Source organism: Corvus moneduloides, chromosome 3 (genome assembly GCF_009650955.1).
Source record: "Corvus moneduloides isolate bCorMon1 chromosome 3, bCorMon1.pri, whole genome shotgun sequence".
In the NCBI taxonomy this organism is placed as follows: Eukaryota; Metazoa; Chordata; class Aves; order Passeriformes; family Corvidae; genus Corvus; species Corvus moneduloides.
The window spans coordinates 69,058,414-69,078,902 of record NC_045478.1 but is presented as its reverse complement, the minus strand read 5'-3'; the positions used below and the strand labels follow the sequence as shown (position 1 = coordinate 69,078,902).

General features: G+C 43.6%; 1 protein-coding gene across 4 annotated transcripts in view; it reads right to left on the bottom strand.

Moving 5' to 3' along the window:
* Positions 1-11,261, bottom strand: part of GRM1 (glutamate metabotropic receptor 1) — a 190,720-nt gene extending 179,459 nt beyond the window's left edge. For all 4 annotated transcript variants that reach the window (XM_032102138.1, XM_032102139.1, XM_032102141.1 and 1 more), the window contains exon 1: positions 10,485-11,261. In XM_032102138.1, coding sequence (XP_031958029.1) covers positions 10,485-11,247 — 763 coding nt within the window. In that variant the 5' untranslated portion in view covers positions 11,248-11,261. The remainder of the gene's footprint in view (positions 1-10,484) is intronic.
* Positions 11,262-20,489: the final 9,228 nt, after the last annotated feature.

The window sequence follows — 20,489 nt, the reverse complement described above, 5'->3', positions numbered from 1 at the left end:
ACCATCTTGTTATTTTTCTGGGGATTGCTATCCTGGTAGCCAGAGCTATCTGGCATAGCTCATTTATCTTTCATGTTTGGATTTTTGGCATAACTCAACACTGTCCATTTTTGGCTGTTCTGTAATATATTGAAATCAATATTCGTTGACTCACTCAACTTCACAGCATCAGTTTTGCACATTACTGTCTCAACACCATTTTTACTACATTCTTCTCCTACCCTTTTTCAGGATGCCAACATTGAAGGACATGATTGGGCCATGGTTATGGGCATATGTTTAATAGAGTATTGTTTACCTCTTTCTGAGTTTGGTGACAAATCCATAAGGAACTCCTGGAGAACTTTCCTGTTATTGTAATCTCATTTGCAGGTTGGCATTGTGTGGGAAGGGAAGGAATTCTGGCTCTAGGTGACACACACTGGCACCGTGTCACTTAGTATGCCAAGACTGAGCTGTCAGATGTTGGTGCGCAAACTTGACAGCGGACAAAGAATGGTTTGAGTTGTGCAGGTATCCACCCAAAAGAGGAAGGCCAAGCCTATTTAACAGGGAATGCAGTGACACTTAAGAGCCACAAGTGTAGTGCCTTGAGGGTGGAAAGGAACAAGAAAGGACTAAGTGATACCCAGTCTGTCAGGGCTGCTGTCAGGGCTGATGTCTGGCTCATCCCCCGTTCTCAAAATCTTCAACACTTTTGTTCCAGTGGATCAACTGTCCCAGCTCAGCACTTTGCTTCATACAGCTGATAGCTGTAGAGTTTTTAATTCGATCCTGAATTATCCTCCTAGGAAATATGGCCTGACAACTAAGAGCATCCTCCAAAAGAATGCTGTCAGCCTGCTACTGTAACCCTTTCTGAATAGTTCAATCGGAGTGAATTTTTACTTTCCAGTCTCTCAAATAATCCCACAGTTTTCCAGTGCTCATAATACAGCATTTCTTAACAGTACTACCAATAGTCATTTTCACGTATTTGCTGTTCTGGCAAGAGACTGAGATGTACTCATGCGCAGCTTGCAGTCAGAGAAGTATGTTCTCATTAGGAGGATCACCAATTTCAATACCCAGCACGAACTTCTACATGCCAAATTTCCATTTGCTGAAGCCGCTCCACAACAGCAGGTGGGTAAGAAAGGCTTATAAACAAGCTTGAAAGGTTTTCTCACTTCCTGGCAATTAATTGCAAATTTATCTTTTATATTCTACTCCACCTAGGAAAAGATATTCAATGTTCAATGGAGCCTGGCCAAACATTTTAAGAGAGTATTTATGGACACTTATTCACATTTCCAATAGTTGTCATTTCAGCAATATTCATGTCCGGTTCTTATTGCTGTTTTCCAGGATGAGTTTTGTTTGAATGAATTTTTGAGAAATTACCAGCTTGTACAAACCCATCTGTATCCACAGATGAATAAGGATGAAAGTTGCTGGTGAAACAACTGCATTTAAGAAAATGAAGGTTTGTTCCTCAAACATTTTGCAAAGGGTAGCAAGTGTTAAATTTTCTGGGGAACTTGTATGGGAAGAACTAGATTCAACCTTCTTCTAGCTGGAAGGAAAAAATTATGTATCTGAATATCCTCTAATATCTATGCAAATCCAATAAACACAGTTTGTTTTCACACAGTTTTACACTACTTTCAATTAATTATGGCACACACCTAGATGTGGGATTCACAGCCCCTGTGGATTTTTATGGCTTTCTGAGAAATTTCAGCTCAATAACCTGAAAAGACAACATCTGATGTCCGTGCTGAGCCCCATTCAGGATCCATTGGACTCAACAGGGGGCCACCAATTAATTTCAATGGGTATTGGATCAGGAGCCTTACAGCTACACTTGCTCTCTGCACCAGCATGGGACATGATCTTCTCTGCTTTGTCTACAAGAACTGCCAAATGCCCATGCTTACAACATTACTTCCAAATTCCCAAGGGACTTATAAATCATTGATGGCTGTTAACATAATTCAAATATCCTTTAAGAAATACATTTGTTTATAAAAATATTCAAGAGAGATTATGAATAAAAATTGTTCGAACAAAGGACCGCAACACCACAGATAACAATACGACTTTTCAGTAAAATGAAATATCTGTCACCTTGGTTTTTGATAGACACAAGACACTAGGCAGTGGCTCAGCAGAAGAGGAAAAGATGGCTTGTGATGCACAATACCCATGCCACAAAATGTTACTAAGACACTCTGGCTCTGTAGGTAGCACTGCCAGAATGTAGGTTAGACAATGGAAAATGAAGGCAAATCTTACATACTGTGTATTGATTTCTTTTTCATGTGTTTCATGTGTTACTCATTTGCTCATTGAACTCACAAAGGAAGAAGCAACTCTTGATTTAGTCTTAAGCCATACAAAAATTGTTAAGACCTAACTATCCAAAAAGTAGTCTGCGATTTTGACTATACTTTAGTGATATCTGGACAGAAAAAAGCTGCATGTGACATAAAAAAACCCCAGTAAAAGTAATGTTTAATTCAAAGTAAAATAAATTATATCAGAATGAGAAAGCTAATTTCAAGGACATTAAAAGAAGTAGGCAAAAGAGTGAAATATGAACAAATCCCATGAAGACTAGTCAGGAGTGTATGAGAGGCTGAGAGCCAAAGTTCCAAAAAGATCAAAAAAACTGGCATGATAAAGCAAAAAAGTAAATTTCATCATGCTATTAAAATAAACAAAACAAAATAAATAAAACAAATACTTCGAAAAGTCTAAGTTGTGTCCTAATGAGGGAAAGAGAATAGAGTATACCTTGACTATTGAAATATAAAACCACAAAAAACCAAGATGAAACAATACTGAGACATAAAGGAATAGAATTTAGTAACCCACCATTCTTCAAATATTCAAGAAATGGGGAACTTGCCTGATATTCAGTGATAACTAATTATATAAAGAGAGCACTCAGGGAAGATAAAACCACAACAGAAAAGTTAAATTAATTCTCTCAGTCTGCACTGCCTGAAAAGGCGGATAGGACAGTTCTCACACAAAGGTCATTCCATATGTAGGATAGAAATGAACCATTGTCTCAGAGTGGCAATAGAACGTATTTTAGAACAAATCCAAATTCATAAGGTGGACTTCAACAAATTTCCAATGCCAGCTAATTTTCTACTGTGGCATGTTAACACCAGTAAAAGGGGCCTTAGCACAAAAACAAGCAGTAAAGTAGAAAAAGCAATTTTATATATTCACGTATCAGTTTTCATTTTTAACTGAATTTATGGAGAGTAGAGAGGCATAGCATGTAATCCAGTGAACAACAGACATGGTATTTCTGCAGACTTTAGATATTTCTTCACAAAGCTAATTGGCAGGAACAACAACAAAACAGTATTAAGGTACAAATAAATAAATATGCCATATCAGGGAAAAATTAACATAACTTTTCAGAAAAAAACACATACCTCAGAAGCTAATTAGACTTCTGTTTTGGAGCAGGTAACCCTGTGAATAATACAATCACTATAGAGTACTTAGGATTTAAGAAAGCTTTTGGTGAGGTCTCTTATTAAAGTCTCTGACAGAAATAGATGTAATATGAGATACAACAGAAGGTCCTGGATTAATAATTGGCTAACAGATAGGAATCAAAGTGTAGGAAATAAAATTTGTGTTAATAAATTAAGGGTAACACACGTGAGGATAACCCTCTGTGTGATGGCCTCTGAAGTAAGTCTTACCATTTAAGAACAAGGTTTTGTGGTAATTTTAAGATATTTTCTGACAACATCCATTCAGTGCATGGTGGTAATTAAAAAAGTAGTGGACTACTGGAAGTTTATCAGGAAAGGTCTGAGAGCAATACTGAAATTGTTACCTCACAAGGGAGTTTAACTGTGGTGTACCCCCATCCTGAATACTGAATAGCTCTGCTTGCCCACATTTCGTACTGGAATTAGAAGTACAGAATAATGATCAGGATTAACAAATGATGAACAGTTTTGTATGAACTTCTGAAGGTAATGCAGTTATCAAAGAATAGTTTTAAGTGAATAGCAGGAAACATCTGTTCACAAAAGATACTTATTAATTTATAAGATTGAGGGAGAACTTTACTGTGAGTGTTACTGAGCATGGGAACAGGCTGAGAGATTGTGGAATCTCCTCTCCAGGAGATATTCAAAAGCCATATGGACAAAATCCTGAGCAACACGCTTTAGTGGACCCTGTTTGAGCAGGGAGGCTGGATGAGATGACTTCCGGTGGTCTTTTCCAATCTTAATTATTCTGTAATTCTGTGATGCTCTAGAGACCAAATTATAAATGATACAAAATGGGATTGGACAAACTTCTAAAGGCAACCTTTGCTGGTGGCTGGTAGACCTAGGACTTGGGAACTTGCTACAGACTGGAACTGTGGAGGTATGCTCTGTCCTGCTCTTGTTTCTTTTCATATTCAGCCTCTCTCTCAACAGCCAACGTTCTGATGGCAAACCAGATTTAGAAATTGTTAAGATGTACATTAATAGTAATAACAGTGTTTGAGGAAACACTATTGAAAAACTAGACTGCAAACCTGAGCTGGTTACCCGCTGGATGGCATTTGTCCCTTGCACACCTCTCTCCAACCATCTCTGGCAATAACCCTTAGCATCCCTTGGATACCCACAGGTGACAGGACAATTCTTTAGGTGCAATCAGGTCCAGTCAGTTCCTGGCCCTCCAGTTCAGACTCCAGGCACAGGTGTTAATTACTGCCATCTGTGACAGTGGCTAATGCAGCAAGCACACCTGCCACCCAGAAGATAAACTGAAATCCCTGTATTGCTTTGTGTGAGCACCAGTTAGTAACAACTTTGATCAGCATTTTTCTGGGCTGCATGTGGCAGGTGCAATACTTCTGGGCTCTCACTGCAGTTCCCAGCTCACTGATATATCAGACCCCTAAAGAATGTTTCTCAATGGATGACACTGCTTCTAGTTATATTTTTACTCCAGCTTTCTGTTTTCTGTTTGAGAAACCTTAGTGCAAGCACCTCCATGTTATGAACCACAGGTTTGAAAGTATATTTTAGAGGCATTTTCTCATAGCTTTTTGAGAAAGCTAAGTTCATTTAAGATTTTTAAAAGTCTTCAGTGAGACAAGAAACTTGCCAGAGTTAACAAGGATTATAGGACATAGAAATCTGATAGCAATGGCATAATGTAGAAAAAAATGAAAGTAAAGCACAAATGAACCCATTGTGCTGACTGATAAATATGAACTCTAGCAGTATTGCTGAGAAGGCAGGCACAGGAGTTCGATGAACCTTTTGAGATTATTTAACTCATGCAGCTGCCAGTTGTGTAGTTGAAAAGTTATGCTATTTGTGAATTTAGGAGTAATGCAAAGCAATATATCTTCAAGAAGGAATTTCTCTTGGTCTCTACAGTGTTTGTCACCAACCATAATTTTTTCAACTTTAATCTATGTAAATGATTCTCCCAGCACCTTCTAATTAATACAATTAATGCATCCAATGTATAGAGACTTGTTTTGAAACTAATTTCTGCTTTTCTTGGGACATACGCCTCTCCCTTTTTTCTTGTCACAAAGCCTTTGAAGATGGTTAGTGAACCAACTTAAACACAGAAAAAAATAGATTGAAATATGCATCTATGAACACACATCTCAGCACAATTCATACCACTACATGAACTTAACCTTTAAGAGCATTTTTGTAATTGTTGGTGTCTATAGAAATATTGGCACACTCTAAAATTTCAAGCATTTGAACTGGAATTCCTTATCTCTCTTGCCTGACAATATTTTTACCAAAAAGTATTAATCACTGAGTGACACCATAGAATTAATAATAGAACATCGTTAGAAACACCTTCTGAGAAATTAAACACAATTTTATGAAAATCATTCCTTTGAGCAATTTGATCAATATAGCCCCACTTACCTTTAAAAAGAAGTATTATCTTCCAGCATATCTAAAGCTACTTTAGTGGGTTCTACTGAATGAATTTATTTCTCGTGAGATTTGCAATAAAGTGCAGGACTCGCTCCTTTCCACCCTCTTTCCAACATATATAACCATGTTTATGAGTTTCCTGTACAATGGACAGTATGCAGCAGTCAGATTATCAAAAATCATTGTGAATATAATATACTTAGCATCTACTTTGATGTGAAAGTCTTTACAGTTGTGCCATCTGCTTCATCATAGTTCATTTTAAGCCTTATACTCAAGAAGAAGGAACAGCCTGGCAATACGAATCTGATAAAATTTAATCAAGTCCAGAAACATCTCACTTTTCTCCAAAATTAATTTCTAACCAGTCCAAATTTGGTGCAACTTAATCATTCCATTTCCAAAGCTGCCTCTGCGAAGTCTGCATGTCAATCTGTTGGAATGGAAATTTTGTTTATAAAGGGGTATTTGTACAATAAAGAGTAAGCATGGTCCATACATTGCAAACAGCATTCAAAGGAATCTGTGCTGTACATTTAGATTTTGTTTTCACAGAATCAAAAATCTCACATACTTTTTATGTGGCTAACAGGTAGGTAATGATTTAAATGAAAAGCCAGGTACAGGTGCCTAGTATTTCTATTTGCTTATCCAGAAGTGGTGTACTTTAGAAGAAGAGGTGATAAAAGGACTACTTACACTGTCATCTCTCCTGCTCCATGTACAAGAGGAACAGGTAAAAGTGAGGGATTTGGTGGAGACTTCATGCTGATCACTAGCCAGGGTGCAGGTGTCTTGTGGGTTTTGGAAGTCAGCATAACCTACATCAATCTCATAACCATTCTGCATTTTCTGGGGGCAACCCCATTAACTTTTGTGCCTTCAGCATGAAAGCAGCACAGCAGTGGTGCTTGCTATCTCTTGCCTTGTTCCGCAGGCAGCCCGGGGGCTCTTCTCCAGGAAGAAAGTGTCTCCTGTAATTCTTCACCAAATCACCAGTGGCTGCCTGGTTTGAGAATAATACCTGACTCTGAAGTTATCTTGCAAAAGACCAGAATATCTCACTTGGAAAGTTACCCTTAGCAAGCATAGATCCTTCTGCCCTTATCACACTAAGGATTGTGCCCAGCTTAAGATATGTGCTTTCTGATGCCTTTGATTTCCTTAGGAAGCTTTGGCTCAAAGTTAAGCATCCACTTACGTGCATTTCAAGATAAGAATGATTTTCAAGCCTAAAACCTGAGATGTAGACACACCAAGAACTCCAACATTGAAATACCTTTGAAGAAAACTTAAAAAAATAATAGCCTTGAAAATGCTTTGCAACTACTATATGGTCATACAGCCTTCCACTGACAGATGCACAGATTTGTTACAGCATTTAATGACTGTTGCCCACTCTGGAAAACACTTGACTCTCATAATGGGCAACTATGCTCACCTGAGATACATAATAAAATAACCAAACACAGTAACTCCTTTCTTTCTTCTTTAATGTGGAGTTTTATGTGTCAATTTTTATGTACAAGGAGCACCATGCTATGTGGACCTTTGAAAACAGGTTTTATTCACTCGCTGAGAAGTTTTTACCCAGGTGCAATTTTTATACATCTTAAACCACTGTGTAAAAACCCCAACAGGTCTGGCACATCTCCGTGCAGCTTCATGTACCAGAGTGTAGAGACTGAGTGTCATCACTAATTAATTACCATATTGACACAGGAAGAATAAACTTACATGTCAAATGAAAACTACTTAAAGACATCTTCCTATATGGATGACTTCTTTGTGTTCATTCTTATGGCACGTGTAGGCTTCATGTTTAGAAACTTGGGCAACAAATTGTGTGGTATTCATTTGTGATTTTCATTAAAGCTGTAATTGTGTACCCAGGTATTGGTTTGGGCATTCAGCCAACTTGAGTTAGGTTGCAGGAGTAGAGGAAGGGTAAGCAGAGGAGTTAGATGGTTCAGGCTGGGAAAGAGCTCATCTCTCTGGGCAGTTTCAGTGGCCCTACGCCGGGTCAGTGAGGACTGAGGAGCGTGGCTAACTGACACAGGCGGTCAGTCAGCTCAGTGGTCTCACTGCAACCCCTTGTGGCTGGGCGCCTGCAAGAGCTGAGCATTGTCCATCCCCATGAGAACCAGAGGTCAGGGCAGAACTAGGCAGCTTTTCTCTCTGGAGAGGGGGCCAAACTGGATCTGGAGCACCAGGAAGGGGAAGGAATTAACTTCTTCACAGTGACAACCTATGCATTTCCTAGAAACATACCCCTTCCTCACAGTCCTTGTTGAAGAGATTCTTCAACCAGTGATGCCCTAGAATTCCTCCCAGCACATTTTGCAGCCCACCGTAAAGACAGTGTAGAGGCCTATGAGTAATTGTGGAGGAGGAATGTTTCTGACTACATTTTATCCCTGTATTTCCAAACATAGCGTGGATGGAGCAGCTCTGCTCACACAGATTATTATTCGGAGTGGCTTTGTGTTGTCTGCAAAGAATGATTTCACCTTTAACAGTACAGTGAATGCACGGGGTTTGAAACAACAGAAATGCAACCATTTACACTGATTTTCATTAATACTAATTTCACCTTAAATAGAAGAGAAAAAATAATCTTTGGAATCTACTGAACAGCAATTGGGTGGGGGTCAATGACTTGTCTTTCTGGAAAGAAATGCAAAAGTTTAAGCTTGTTACACATTTTCAGTGACATTTTTGAATTTAACAATAAGGGAATGACAGACAGAGATTAATTAAAAAAAAGTAAATCTGAATCTCAAGCTGCATGATCTGCAAAATCCTTGTGACCTTTCCTAAGAGAAGAGTGCTGCCTTGTGGGCTATCCCTATTTTCAGAAGTATCACTTCAAAATCTTGCAACAATTATTTTTCATCAGTCAGTAACATTCATAAAAATAGGTATCTAATTAAAATTGCTCACAAGAAATGACTGAGGTTGCTACTTTTACTGATCTTTTTTTAAAAATGAACCTTCAGAAGATGTTCTCTTTTCCAAAAGAGGTAAGGCCCACTAATGTTCACAGGAGTGGGACAGAGAGGCAGCCAGTCCCTCGAGGCAACTCCTCAGGCACAGTGAGTTAGCAGAGCTCCCCAGAGTGCCTTGAAGGGAGTGATGGCTATTTAAATCAACAAAGAATTTACCCCTTCCATGTTTATTCGTCATCCTGGCCTTCCACAGGATCTAATCATATCTCTCAACAATAGAGAATCTTAATAGCTTATGTTGGAGTCTTACTAGCAGCTCATTTTCTTATCTGAACAGGGCATAAATTAACTGCAAATGTCAGGTCATTGCTTCATGCTCTCACTTGTCCCCCAGCTCCCTCAAATTGCAGTACTTTCTGGTTTTGGTGTCCAAATCAATCCAGTTCCCTTCTGAATGATGTAAATATGGAACTCTTCCTGGAGATTCTTTTATTTTTTCGTCACAATATATATTTTTACCTCATTTTACTTAGTCATCTCTGTGAGAATGCAAGGTGTGGAGTCAGCTCAGTAAGCAGAGGGAAACATAAATCAAATCTATACAAGAGATACACTCAGATAAACAGAATAGTTGCAAAGCTATAGCAATAATGTGGTCAGATTTGCATTTTTATACTTAAAAATCCCATTTTGAGGACCACAACTGGACTACAGGAATATCACAGTAATATATCACAAGAGTTTGTTTTCTATCAAATGCAATTACTGCTGCAATTTATGTTGGTCCACCTAGCCTGGCCATAAACCAATGTCTCCTCTTTAAAATAGCCTTACTCTTGCTATTTTTCTTTTGATATTTAAAATGAAGAAGACCTGTTGACTATGAACAGATTGTGCAGAGCGATAGCTTTGACTATTGCTCAAGCTGCATGCAAGCACACTTGCCCAGACTTCCTGGCAGGTGAGCCTCTGCCTGCCCTTTCCCACAGCACCTGGTTTTGCAGGGGCTACCTGGACAGGGGAGGGATTTTCAGGTTTCTTTCCTCTCTGTTCGCAGACCCAGAAAATCAGTTCACATGCAGCAAAGCCAACAGCTTATCCCGGAGTCCCTGCCGACCCCTGATTCCGTTTTGCCAAACTCCCCCGCGAGATGAAGCCCCACTGACTGACCGGCCCCACGGAGCCGCCGGGGCCCAGCCGGAGGGGAGCGGCTGCCCGCCCCAGATCCAGCTGCTCACATCTGTTAACTTTTATTTAGAAACCCGAGAACCACTCTGTGTGCAAATGCGGACAGGGCCGGAACCGCCGGGGAGACGCCCGATCTCTTGCGGGCATTGCTGCGCCGCCGAGCCCCGCTCCCGCTGCCCGCAGCCGGGGGCCCCTCCGCGCCGCCGGAACGGCCCCCCCCCTCACCCCCCGCTTTTCCACGTTCGCTTCGCGGTCTCCGCGGGTGGCAGCGGCCGGCGCTTTCCCGGGGCGGAGCCGCAGCCCCGGCCCCGCGTCCCGGCGGATGACCCGGCACAAGCGCGTCCTTGCGGAGCCGCCGCGGAGGGCGCAGCGCCCCGGGGCCGGGCCGGGGAGGCGAGGGCTGCCCCATACCCACCTTCCGTGTGGACGGCGGAGACGTAGGTCCAGTTGTAACGCTTGACGATGTCAAGCATGGCCCTGGCTTGCAGCGTGTCGGAGGGGACCACCCTGAGGAAGTACTTGTACAGCGTTTTGTCGCTCAGGTCGATGCTGGTGGCGGAGTAAGCGATCTGGGGGATGTCGAAGAGCTGGAGTAGATTTTGGACTTGGATAGCAACTGAGCTGGAGCCGGGGCCGATGACCCCCGCGATGGGCTTTTTCACTCTGGTCTGGGGCTGGGTCTGTGAGTCGGAAATGCAGCGGGTGCCTCCGTCCCTGTCGTCCCTGATGGAGATGAGAGAGTCCCGTATGAACTCGATGCTCTGCTCCAGTGCCACGGAGGAGTGCCAGCAGGAGTCTCGGATCTCGCTGCCCAGAGTGATGTTAGGTAGCAGGACCGGGTCTGCGTTAATTTTATCCAAAGTGTGAAACATGGCTTCTACTCTCTGGATGCCGTATTGCTCCCGGATTTCCCCGCACTTCCTCTCGGGCACTTTCTCAGCCGGCGGCTGGTGATGGACAGAGAAGAGGGCCCCGATGATGACATCCCCGTCCATCCGAGCCACCGACCGCTGTGAGGAGGCTGCAGAGAGAAGAACCCTCCGACCACCACTCCTGGGCAGCACGTCCATCTCCAGGAGCAGAGCAGGGAAAAAGACCAGCAGCACACCAATCATTTTGTTGCACGATGTCATCCAGACCCAGGTTACGAATTTCATGGGCTCCCCTTGCCTGCACATGGTTTAAGGACATGTAGGAAATGGCATCTGCTTCTCCCTGACGACGGCCAAGTTGCTTCAAGTACCATCACAGCGAAGCCTCACAGCATCACTCTTGAAGATGCCAAGACAGCCATCATCCTAGTGACTTTTAACCTGGTGGCATAGAAATAGGGGATAAAACGGGCTAACCGGGAAATAGATGTCAAACCTGAGCTCGATAAAGCAATCCCGCACAGAGATGGCTGCTTCGCAAATGCCCAGGGCAATTTGCTTCGATAAACCTCTCAACAAGAAGTTTCAAGAGGGATTAAAACATGTATTTATTTGCCTTGATATACGATCAGGCATACTCACATATGCTGAGTTTCTACAATCCTTTTTGCGTCTGCTTTTCAAGCCAAGGCGGCTACTTCCCGCACCTCCAGCCAGCACACACACCCCCTCTGCCCCCGGGAAGTTTTAAAAGTTTCAGGAGGTAGGTAGCTCGTTGGAGAAGAGCCCTAGCCCGGCCCCAGCGGCCCCAGCCCTGAAAGCAGGTGACAAGAGCTTCTTCCTTTGCGTTCTGATTACCTGAAGGCATCTTTCTCCGTTTAGACATTTCCTTTCTCCATCCATAATGTGAGTAAAAAGAGAAAGCGAGCAGTCTGCCCTGCCAGCCACGGCAAATGTCATTTAAAGGTCAGCGAACGGACGAAGAAAGGAAGCACTCTACAGTTTAGATTAACTTTTCCGTGTGTAGGGGGCAAAACTGTACAGTCAGATACACACACATGAAATCAGGGGAAAATACATATTAGTTACTAAGGCAACCGCGGGCAAAAGCCCCGATGTGCCTTACCGGCACGCCTGCCGTGCAGACAGGCTTCGGGCGGGGAGCGGCGGCGAGCCCGGCGACAGGGCTTGTCGGCTTGAAACGCCGCGCTGGGAGGGGAGATGCGGCCGCCGCCGCCCGGGAGCGCGGTCGGGCTGGGTCCCTGTTGCACGAGGAGCCGTCAGCACCCGAGACAGCGCCCGGCAGCCGAGGCAGTGACGGACCGCGGGCCCCAGCCCCGCTGCCCCCCCGGCCGCTATCTCCCTGTCCCGTTGCCCCTGCCTGCAGCCTCCTGTCGCGCTGTCCCGGCACCCCGCTGCCTCGGTGCTCCAGTGTCCTGCTGTCCCGGCCCCGCCACCGCCGGTTCGGCCGCCCGCCAGCACTGCGGGGCGCTTCCCCAAAACTTCTGCCCCCCGCCAGGCGCTGCTGCCGCGGTGTCCCCGCACGCACAAGCACCGTGGCTCTCTCTCTCACACACACATACGGCTCGCACACACACACTCACACACACGCACGCCCCTCCCGGGGCTCGCAGACCGCCGCGGCACGCACCGCCCCGGGCTGGCCGCCGCTTCCGTCCCTCCCTGCCGGCGGGCAGAGGTGCCGGGGCCGGCGGGGCTGCGTGTCCGCCGAGCGGCGCGGGGCGCTGGAGACGGTCCCGAGGAAGGCGACGCTCCGAGGGGAGCCGCTGTCCTGGCTGCGCGTCCGCACCCGCAGGCAGGCAGAGCCGCCCGAAGCAGGCTGCCGCGGGCAGCCCCGCAACCCGTCTCCCCAGTGCCATCTGCCTGCCCTGCCCGCCCCGCCGGCAGTCCCGCGACTGAACCCCGCGGTCCGCTCGGAGGGTCACCCCGGAGACGTACCTGGCCGGGTGAGGCAGTGGCTCCCTGCCTGCTGGGAGCGGGCATTGGCGGCTCTCCGGCCGCCCCGAGCTGGCGCGCTGGCGGCGGGGCGACGGCTGTGGGCTGGGCGCGGGTGCCCTCTGTCTTCAGCACCGCTCCACCGCAAGGAAAAAAACAGGTCATCCCGGGCTCATCCATTATCTCATACAGAAGGATCAGTCATTTTCTCCCCCTCCTTAATTTTTTCGGCTATTGTCTTGTAAACTAGTAAGGAAACATCACCCGGAGCACGGTGCGACTGCAGAGGAGGTGTTTGCTCTCACCTCCAGTGGCTCTTACTTCATATTCTTCCTGCCTCAATTAGCAAGAGGGAGAGTTAAAGCAAGAGGCTGCTGATAGAAGGGGACCCAGACCAACCTCGGAAGACCCGAGACAATGAAATGTGCCGGTCTGCCTCATGGGCAGGGCTTCACTACTGAAATAAATATTTATATTTGGAGAAAAAAAAAACAAAAAAGAAAAAAATACACTGCAATAAGATAAAACACCTGTAAGGATAAAGGCATAAAAGGCATTGAGATTGCAGTTTTCAGGTCAAGATGAACCTAAATGAAGCACGTGAGAGGCATGCCAGATTAAAATAATACCAGATTGAATAATCATAATTCAGACGACCTGCTTGCATCCCTAACACAGGTCTCGGGTGTTTTACTTGACTGTATGAAAGTTAAAGTTAGATTACCTCCCCGCTGGGAACTCTATAGATATTTGCCCTACTTTTGAAAGAAAGAGGCAAGGACAAACATTTAACTATTGCTCATTCAGAGATGGGTTTGCAGTGAGTGCTGCCTCAGGGGTGTCTTCTCCTTGTGCCAATATCTGAGCTGTTTTCACTGTCACACACCTAGTTATTTGTCTGCACTGTGTTTATCCATGAACTGGGTTTATTATGAAGGACCCAGCCCAGGGGGTTGCTGGTGCCCCCTTTCCCTGCAGGTAATGTTTCCCAAGGAGGGAACCAGGGTCAGATGGGCTGCCTGTCCTCTGCCTGTGGTCATGAAGCTTCCCCAAGGCCAGCCTAGGGCAGTTCTGCCAGGGCCAGATGTGGAGAGACATTCAGATGTGCACAAAAAGGGGGAACAAATTCCCCTTCACCCACATTTTAATGATTAAACTTCAGTTTCTGCCCTTGACACAATGAACCTGCAGCACGACAGCAAATTACTCCAATGGTTAAGTTTGGGGTTGCTTCTCTGGCTTTGGCAGGGAAAGCATTTGCAAATTGGTTCTTCCCAACATATAGCACCCCATAGCCTTCATCCCCTCTAACCTGGCACTCACAAAGACAGCTGGTCTTTATGCTGAGGCTCATGCAGAGCTGTCACACAGAGCTGTTCTCCCTCTGTGATGGTCTGAGTTTTGCTGAGATGGGAAAGCAGGTCACTGGGTCCTGATGCCCAGCCATGGCTGCAAATGCTGCCTCTCCAACCCCTGCAGCAGCAGGTGGGAGCAGGTGGAAATGGACAAAATCTGGGGCTCATATGAAGACACCTGGGATATCAAGAGGCTTTAGGAAAGGCTAGGGAAAGACAGCACTGGGGCTGCAGTGGCTTGTATCTTCCCTGACCATCATGGGGGAAGAAAAGGGTTTCCCCACCAGGAAATAGCACCGCTAGCACTGCTGTCTTTGTCTCACCAAAGAGGCCAGAGTCATCCCACTGCCTTTTGTCCCTGACTCCTACACATCCTGATCCTGCTGTGGCTCACAGATCTAATATTTCTTCTCTCAGAAACAGCCCACCTCCCCAGTCCTACCACCTTCACAAATTTCTTACCATATGGTACCTTTATCATCTGGTAACCATCCTTGAGGCACTCCATGGGACTGCATTTTTTGCAGAGATATGAGCTGCCATCAAGCAGGGAATCAGGGCAAAAGCAGAGCAGGGCTGGAGCTGTCTTGTAAGCAGTGGTTGCTTTCTAAGGGAAATTGCCTGCTGTTGAATAATTTTTCTTTCTGAAATGAAGGACAAGTGAATAATTTTCATATTCCCATGTTACACAGTTTAAAAATCACTTGGAGGTTGATTGAAATATGCTGTTTTGATGGCATCCAAAGTGTTGTGTTCTGTTTTCTTTTTAAACATTTTATACAATGCCAAACAGTATTTACTTCAGATAAAATCAATCATTAACATAACATGGATGTTCCAGTATTTCTTAAAATAAAATTCTTTTTTTCTACTCCTATTTCATCAGAATTACCTCTTTCCAGTAGAGGATTTTCTACTGGAAAAGTTCTGTTCAGTTCTTATAAAAAAGGCCAGTATATTGTAGAAAATGGTTTGAAATGAGGTTTTTTTGGATTAGCAATGGTTGAAGCCTGTAAACCTGGTTTGTTGAAATTCCACTTTTGGTTTCCCTAACACGGCTACTCCCTCATCTGCTTCCTGCCAAGAGAGACAGGTCAGATAGACTGTCTAGTTGTGCAGACTCTCCAGCTAAATTACTGGGGAGATATAAAGCTATTCTGCAGGGATCAATGCTGCCAAAATTATACAATTTTATTCTGCCTTGGAAACAAATAGAAAGCTCATGTGTTCCTGTCTGAAGTAAGTTGAAACACATAGCAGCTATTTGATAAATTGTCTCCAGTCCTTTTTATTCTGCTCACTCAGCTGCTTTCCTTTCATGATTTACAAAAGCCACCTGCTATAAACAGCATGCATGCAAAACATGCATAGGTAGCCCACAGTTATAGACAGTGAACAGTTTGCTTGTGAACAAAGATTTAGAATCATCATCATCATCATCTATCAGGCTTGTTCAGATAAAATAGGGATTTAATCTTACTAATATATTCAACATATTTTCTCCTGTGCTTTTAGCAAAGTAAACATTTCTCATAGGTTTTTGTTTAAAACGTGCCAGCTACAGCGTTGTTTTAACCTCCTTTCTTGTATTTAAGCTTTCAAGTTGCCCTATCTGTAAGAAACAAAGCAACAGCATTTTTAAGTTTTGATTGCTTACACTTATTTGCTGCAACTGCTAAGAAATGAACATAAATGGATCGATGTCTGTATATATGGAGCTTTGTAAAGGTCTGATTGCTCAGCTCCTCCTTGTACTAGTAGAGCCATTAAAATTAAATAGGATTAACTCATGAAATTTAGGACTCACTTCTGAGATACTTAGAAACTCGCAATAGCTTCTACACAAACCAATGACTATATGGGGTTACTTCCTCTCTGCTTTTTTTTTTTTTTTTTTTGGACAGGAATAGACACTCCTCAAACCCAAGGATTCCCAGAAATTTGAAAGCTAGCATTGGTAGTCATCCAACACCCTCTTGTCCACTGTCTCCAGTCACAGTATCATCAGCATATTTTACAGATTTAGGTGATTTTACATCCTTTTAAAAAAAGTTCCTCCTCCGAGGCTTTCTCAGGAGGAAAGTGTCTGCCTGGTTATGATTTCAGATGTCTTTCAAACAAATGTGAGATCCAAGTCAATGCAAAATTCAGTATTGAGGGATGTCTTGTAAATGTTTTACACTCTCTGAGGATTATAGACTCCATGAATTGATGAATAGAGCAGATTTATTCAGACATTCAGCAGTTTTCATCTCTGGCTAGCAAAACTGTTAATAAGCTAAGAGTAATTCTTTCTACATTTAAAAACAAGTAACTGATTGATTTTATAATTCAATATTAAAAAAACTTTCAGCAGAAGTGCTTTGTGCCAACTGCTAAGGAGAGAGACTGGAAGAACATGGTCCAGAAGACAATGATCCTGGTCTCTCCTCAGGGGAAACTCATCTCACAAATGGTTTCCTTGCCACAAGCCTGTGCCCTCCAAGTAATGGCATGCAATAGTCAAAGGCAACTGGTTTCCATTCCCTACAGAGAGGGCACATGTCTCAAATCTTGAAGGTTTCCTGGGCACCTGCTCTTGTGAAACCCAGTGACAAATTTTGGTGGTCTGATGGCAATGGGGATGCTCCCAAAGAGTGAATGAGATGTCAGCTGAATGTCTTCTTTGCTAAACAACATGACTGTTCAGTCCTGGATAATGTTTAAAATCATTCCTGTATTTATTTCTTAACCTCAAAAATGTACTTAGGGTGCCCCCTAGGCCAAGATACTACACAATGTTTACAACATCTGCTTACACCAATTCTATCCAGTTCAATTAATTTTGGTAAAACTCCCTTGCCCTGAAATCCCCTGGTTTCCCTGAAATTATCCCCTGAGAAACAACATGACTAAATAGATAAATCTGTGCTGGGACTTGCATACCAACAAGCTTATACTACATCAGGCCAAAAAGAAAAGTGCATTGCAAAGTCAAAGGTCCGCAGTTCCCCAGCTTCAGACCCTCCATTTAAAATCCACAGACTTCTAGTTTAATTTGGAAATGTCAGTCTCCACATCTGGCCCTGGCTGAACTCACCAGACAGGGACTTATATAAGTGTGAAAGGAGAGATGGTACCTGGAATATATGGGATTTAATACAGATTAATGAGACAGGTCTACTTAATTAGATTGTAACTAACAGGACAAGGAATTTAACAAGAAGTCACCATACCTTATGGAGACAGATTTGGTACTCTGTGGGAAATATGGCAGCTGAAGCATCTGCTAGCCAAATTTTCTAGTGATTTTCAAGGATGGCTCTGTGTAAAGCCATCTGCAGGAATCCAGTCTGGTACCACAGAAAACTGGAAACACCTACATATGGAAAGGAAGTCCTTGCTGTGTAGATGAGGGAAAGGTGTTCCTGCTCTCTCCTGCCATCTCAGCTTTCAGGCTGCAGCCGTGGGTGAGAAAGACCTCATGCTGCAGATTGCAGTTACGAAAGGAACTTGTGAAGATCAAAAGTTTACTCAAACTGTACAATGTAACAACACATCTCTGCACTGCTCTGAGAGAACCTGCACGCAGCTAGTAATTTCTGAAATTTTCCCCATGACTACAGTCAGCGCTGAAGAAAACAGCTCTGAGTTTACTGGCTGTTATTTGTGTCCTTCATTTCTCCACATAGAGCCCTTACAGACATTTTGTAAAACAAAAAGCAGAAAAAAAATTATTAAAAATCACAAATATCAGAGATGGAAAAGGCTAGCAGTCTTTTCAAAATGAGAAGCTTTTACACATGACTAAAGAATCAAAGGAAGTCTTACAAATACGAGTTTAGCAATCAAACAATGTGTGACAAACATCTGACATACTTTAAAGAACCCTTCCAGTGCTCAAAAAAAAGAAAAAAAAAAAAGAAATAGAAAAAAATCCCAAATGAACATGCTGAATACCTCTGAATGTTAATTTTCCCATTTGAAGTCTAGTATTTTTTATGTAACACTGTATACAGGATACTTTATCAGCTTCCCTAAACACCTATTTTTGAAGTCTTCAATAGCAAATAAAAAAAAGGAGGAATGGAATACCTTAAACACTAGTAGGATTTTGTGGTGACCTTTAGCTGAATTGATCTCATTTTCTACGCTGCACCTTCTTTATGCAATTGTTCAGGATGGATGGAAAGGATGCCTTAAAATCACTGCCGGCAGACTGGTCAGCTTTTATTCACTTTTTTCTTGCTACACCTGGCTGTAAATGAACTGAAGTGCTGTCAATAAGGGGAACTTCAAGCCTATTGTTCTAGTTTTGCAATCATTATTTTCATTATTTTTTCTAATGTAGGTAATGGGACAGAACAGCACATCATTGTGTAGTTACTCAATAAAATAATGTAAATTTGTGCTGGTTTGGGCTGGAATAGAGTTAATTTCCTTCACAGTAGCTGGTGCAGAGCTGTGGTTTGGATTTGTGCTGGAAACAATGCTGATAACACAAGAGATGTCTTCGTTACTGCTGATCAGGGCTTACACAGAGCCAAAGCCTTTTCTGCCTCTCATCCCTGCCCACCAGTGATGTCTCTCTCAGTGATGTCCTCTCCAGTGAGGAGACTGGGGGTGCACAAGGATTTTGGAGGGGACACAGCTGGGACAGCTGACACCAACTGACCACAGGGATATTCCAAACCATACAGCATCATGCTCAGCATATAGAGCTGGGGCAAGAAGGAGAAAGGAGGGGACATTTGGAGCAATGTTGTTTTTCTTCCCAAGTGACCATTACACGTGATGGAGCCCTGCTTTCCCAGGGGTGGCTGGACACCCATCTGCCCATGGGAAGCAGGGAATGAATTCCTTATTTTGCTTTGCTTCCGTGCGTGGCTTTTACCTTCCCTAATAAATTATCTTCATCTTAACCCATGAATTTTCTCATAATACCATATTTATTTGTAATATATAGTTATTACTTAAAGCAAGACATACACAACAAGAATCTGATACCCAGAAATAGAATGAGGATATGTGTTGCAGCAGGGATTTCTGCAACGTGTATAGGACAGAGAGGCCTGTGGAAAAAATTAGGGACTGATTCTTGACAGAAGTTTCAGAGATCTTTATTCTCCAGCCACATGGCCGGTGTCCTGCTGAAGAACTGAGCAATCACAGGACAACCAGGGTCCTTCCCTGCGCAGGGGAACACAAAACAACCAATGGGGAACGAGGTTGACCAGGGAGTAGGGAAATCCCATAGGCTGTGCCTCTACCCTGGGGCCCCTGCCCCCGGACCCCACGCCAGGGGGGAGGAACCCCAACATTTCACCCTTTTGTTCTAACTGAAAGAGATTTAAAACTTAACATTGGAAACAATTGGATAAACATAAGATAACAGGAACAATTTCAAAAGAAAACAAGCCACCCTCCTGAGTCTCTAAATGTCCAAACAGATTTTTTCTCTGGAACATCTTAGGGCTAGCAGAAGGGAGACTGGACACTCTGAGCATGCTTTGTGGGGAAACTGAGGCAGGAGAGGGTTTCTTCCATTTGTACCTGTTGGAACTCTAAACAACAATAGTTAATTTTTTCCCCCCTTTGTCATCCCCCACTCGACCTTGGAAAGGGATTTTTGGGGAAACAATTGGTAAAGGCATGGTTTTGTGAGGGAAACCATGGGTGGGAAAATGGATTGGGAATACACTGGGGGTAATAGGACAGAGGGTAAAAGGGAAAAGTGGGATTAGGAAAGGGAGACTGTATGGGCTGCTTATAATGGGGATATTGTCTAACATGACTATGATTTGTAGCGTATATACTACTTTTTGCAGAAACACCACCAGGCCTCGTAACATTCGCTGCTTGCAGGCCTTTCCTTCCTTGGACCATCTTAAACTCTACCACTTCTCCATCTCCTAAGCTTAGGATATATTTTTTGGGGTTATTCTTCATAATGGCAGTACAGTGAACGAATATGTCTTCCTTGTTGTCACATCGCATTATAAAACCATAATTTTGTTTGACATTATACCATTTTACTATTCCTAAAACTTTAGCTACGATAGTTTTTTCTTTTTACCATGTCGCTGCTGTTTTCTGTCTCGCTGTGTTCCTGGTTTCACTTCTGTTTTCCTTGCTCCTGTGTTGGAACTGCGGGTGCTGCCAGTGCTGCCGGGGCCGTCGGGGCTGCTCGTGCCTGTGTGTTCTTGCCGTGGGGTTTCAGCTTCCCGGGGTCGCATTCGGGGCTCCATGGCTGGGCCG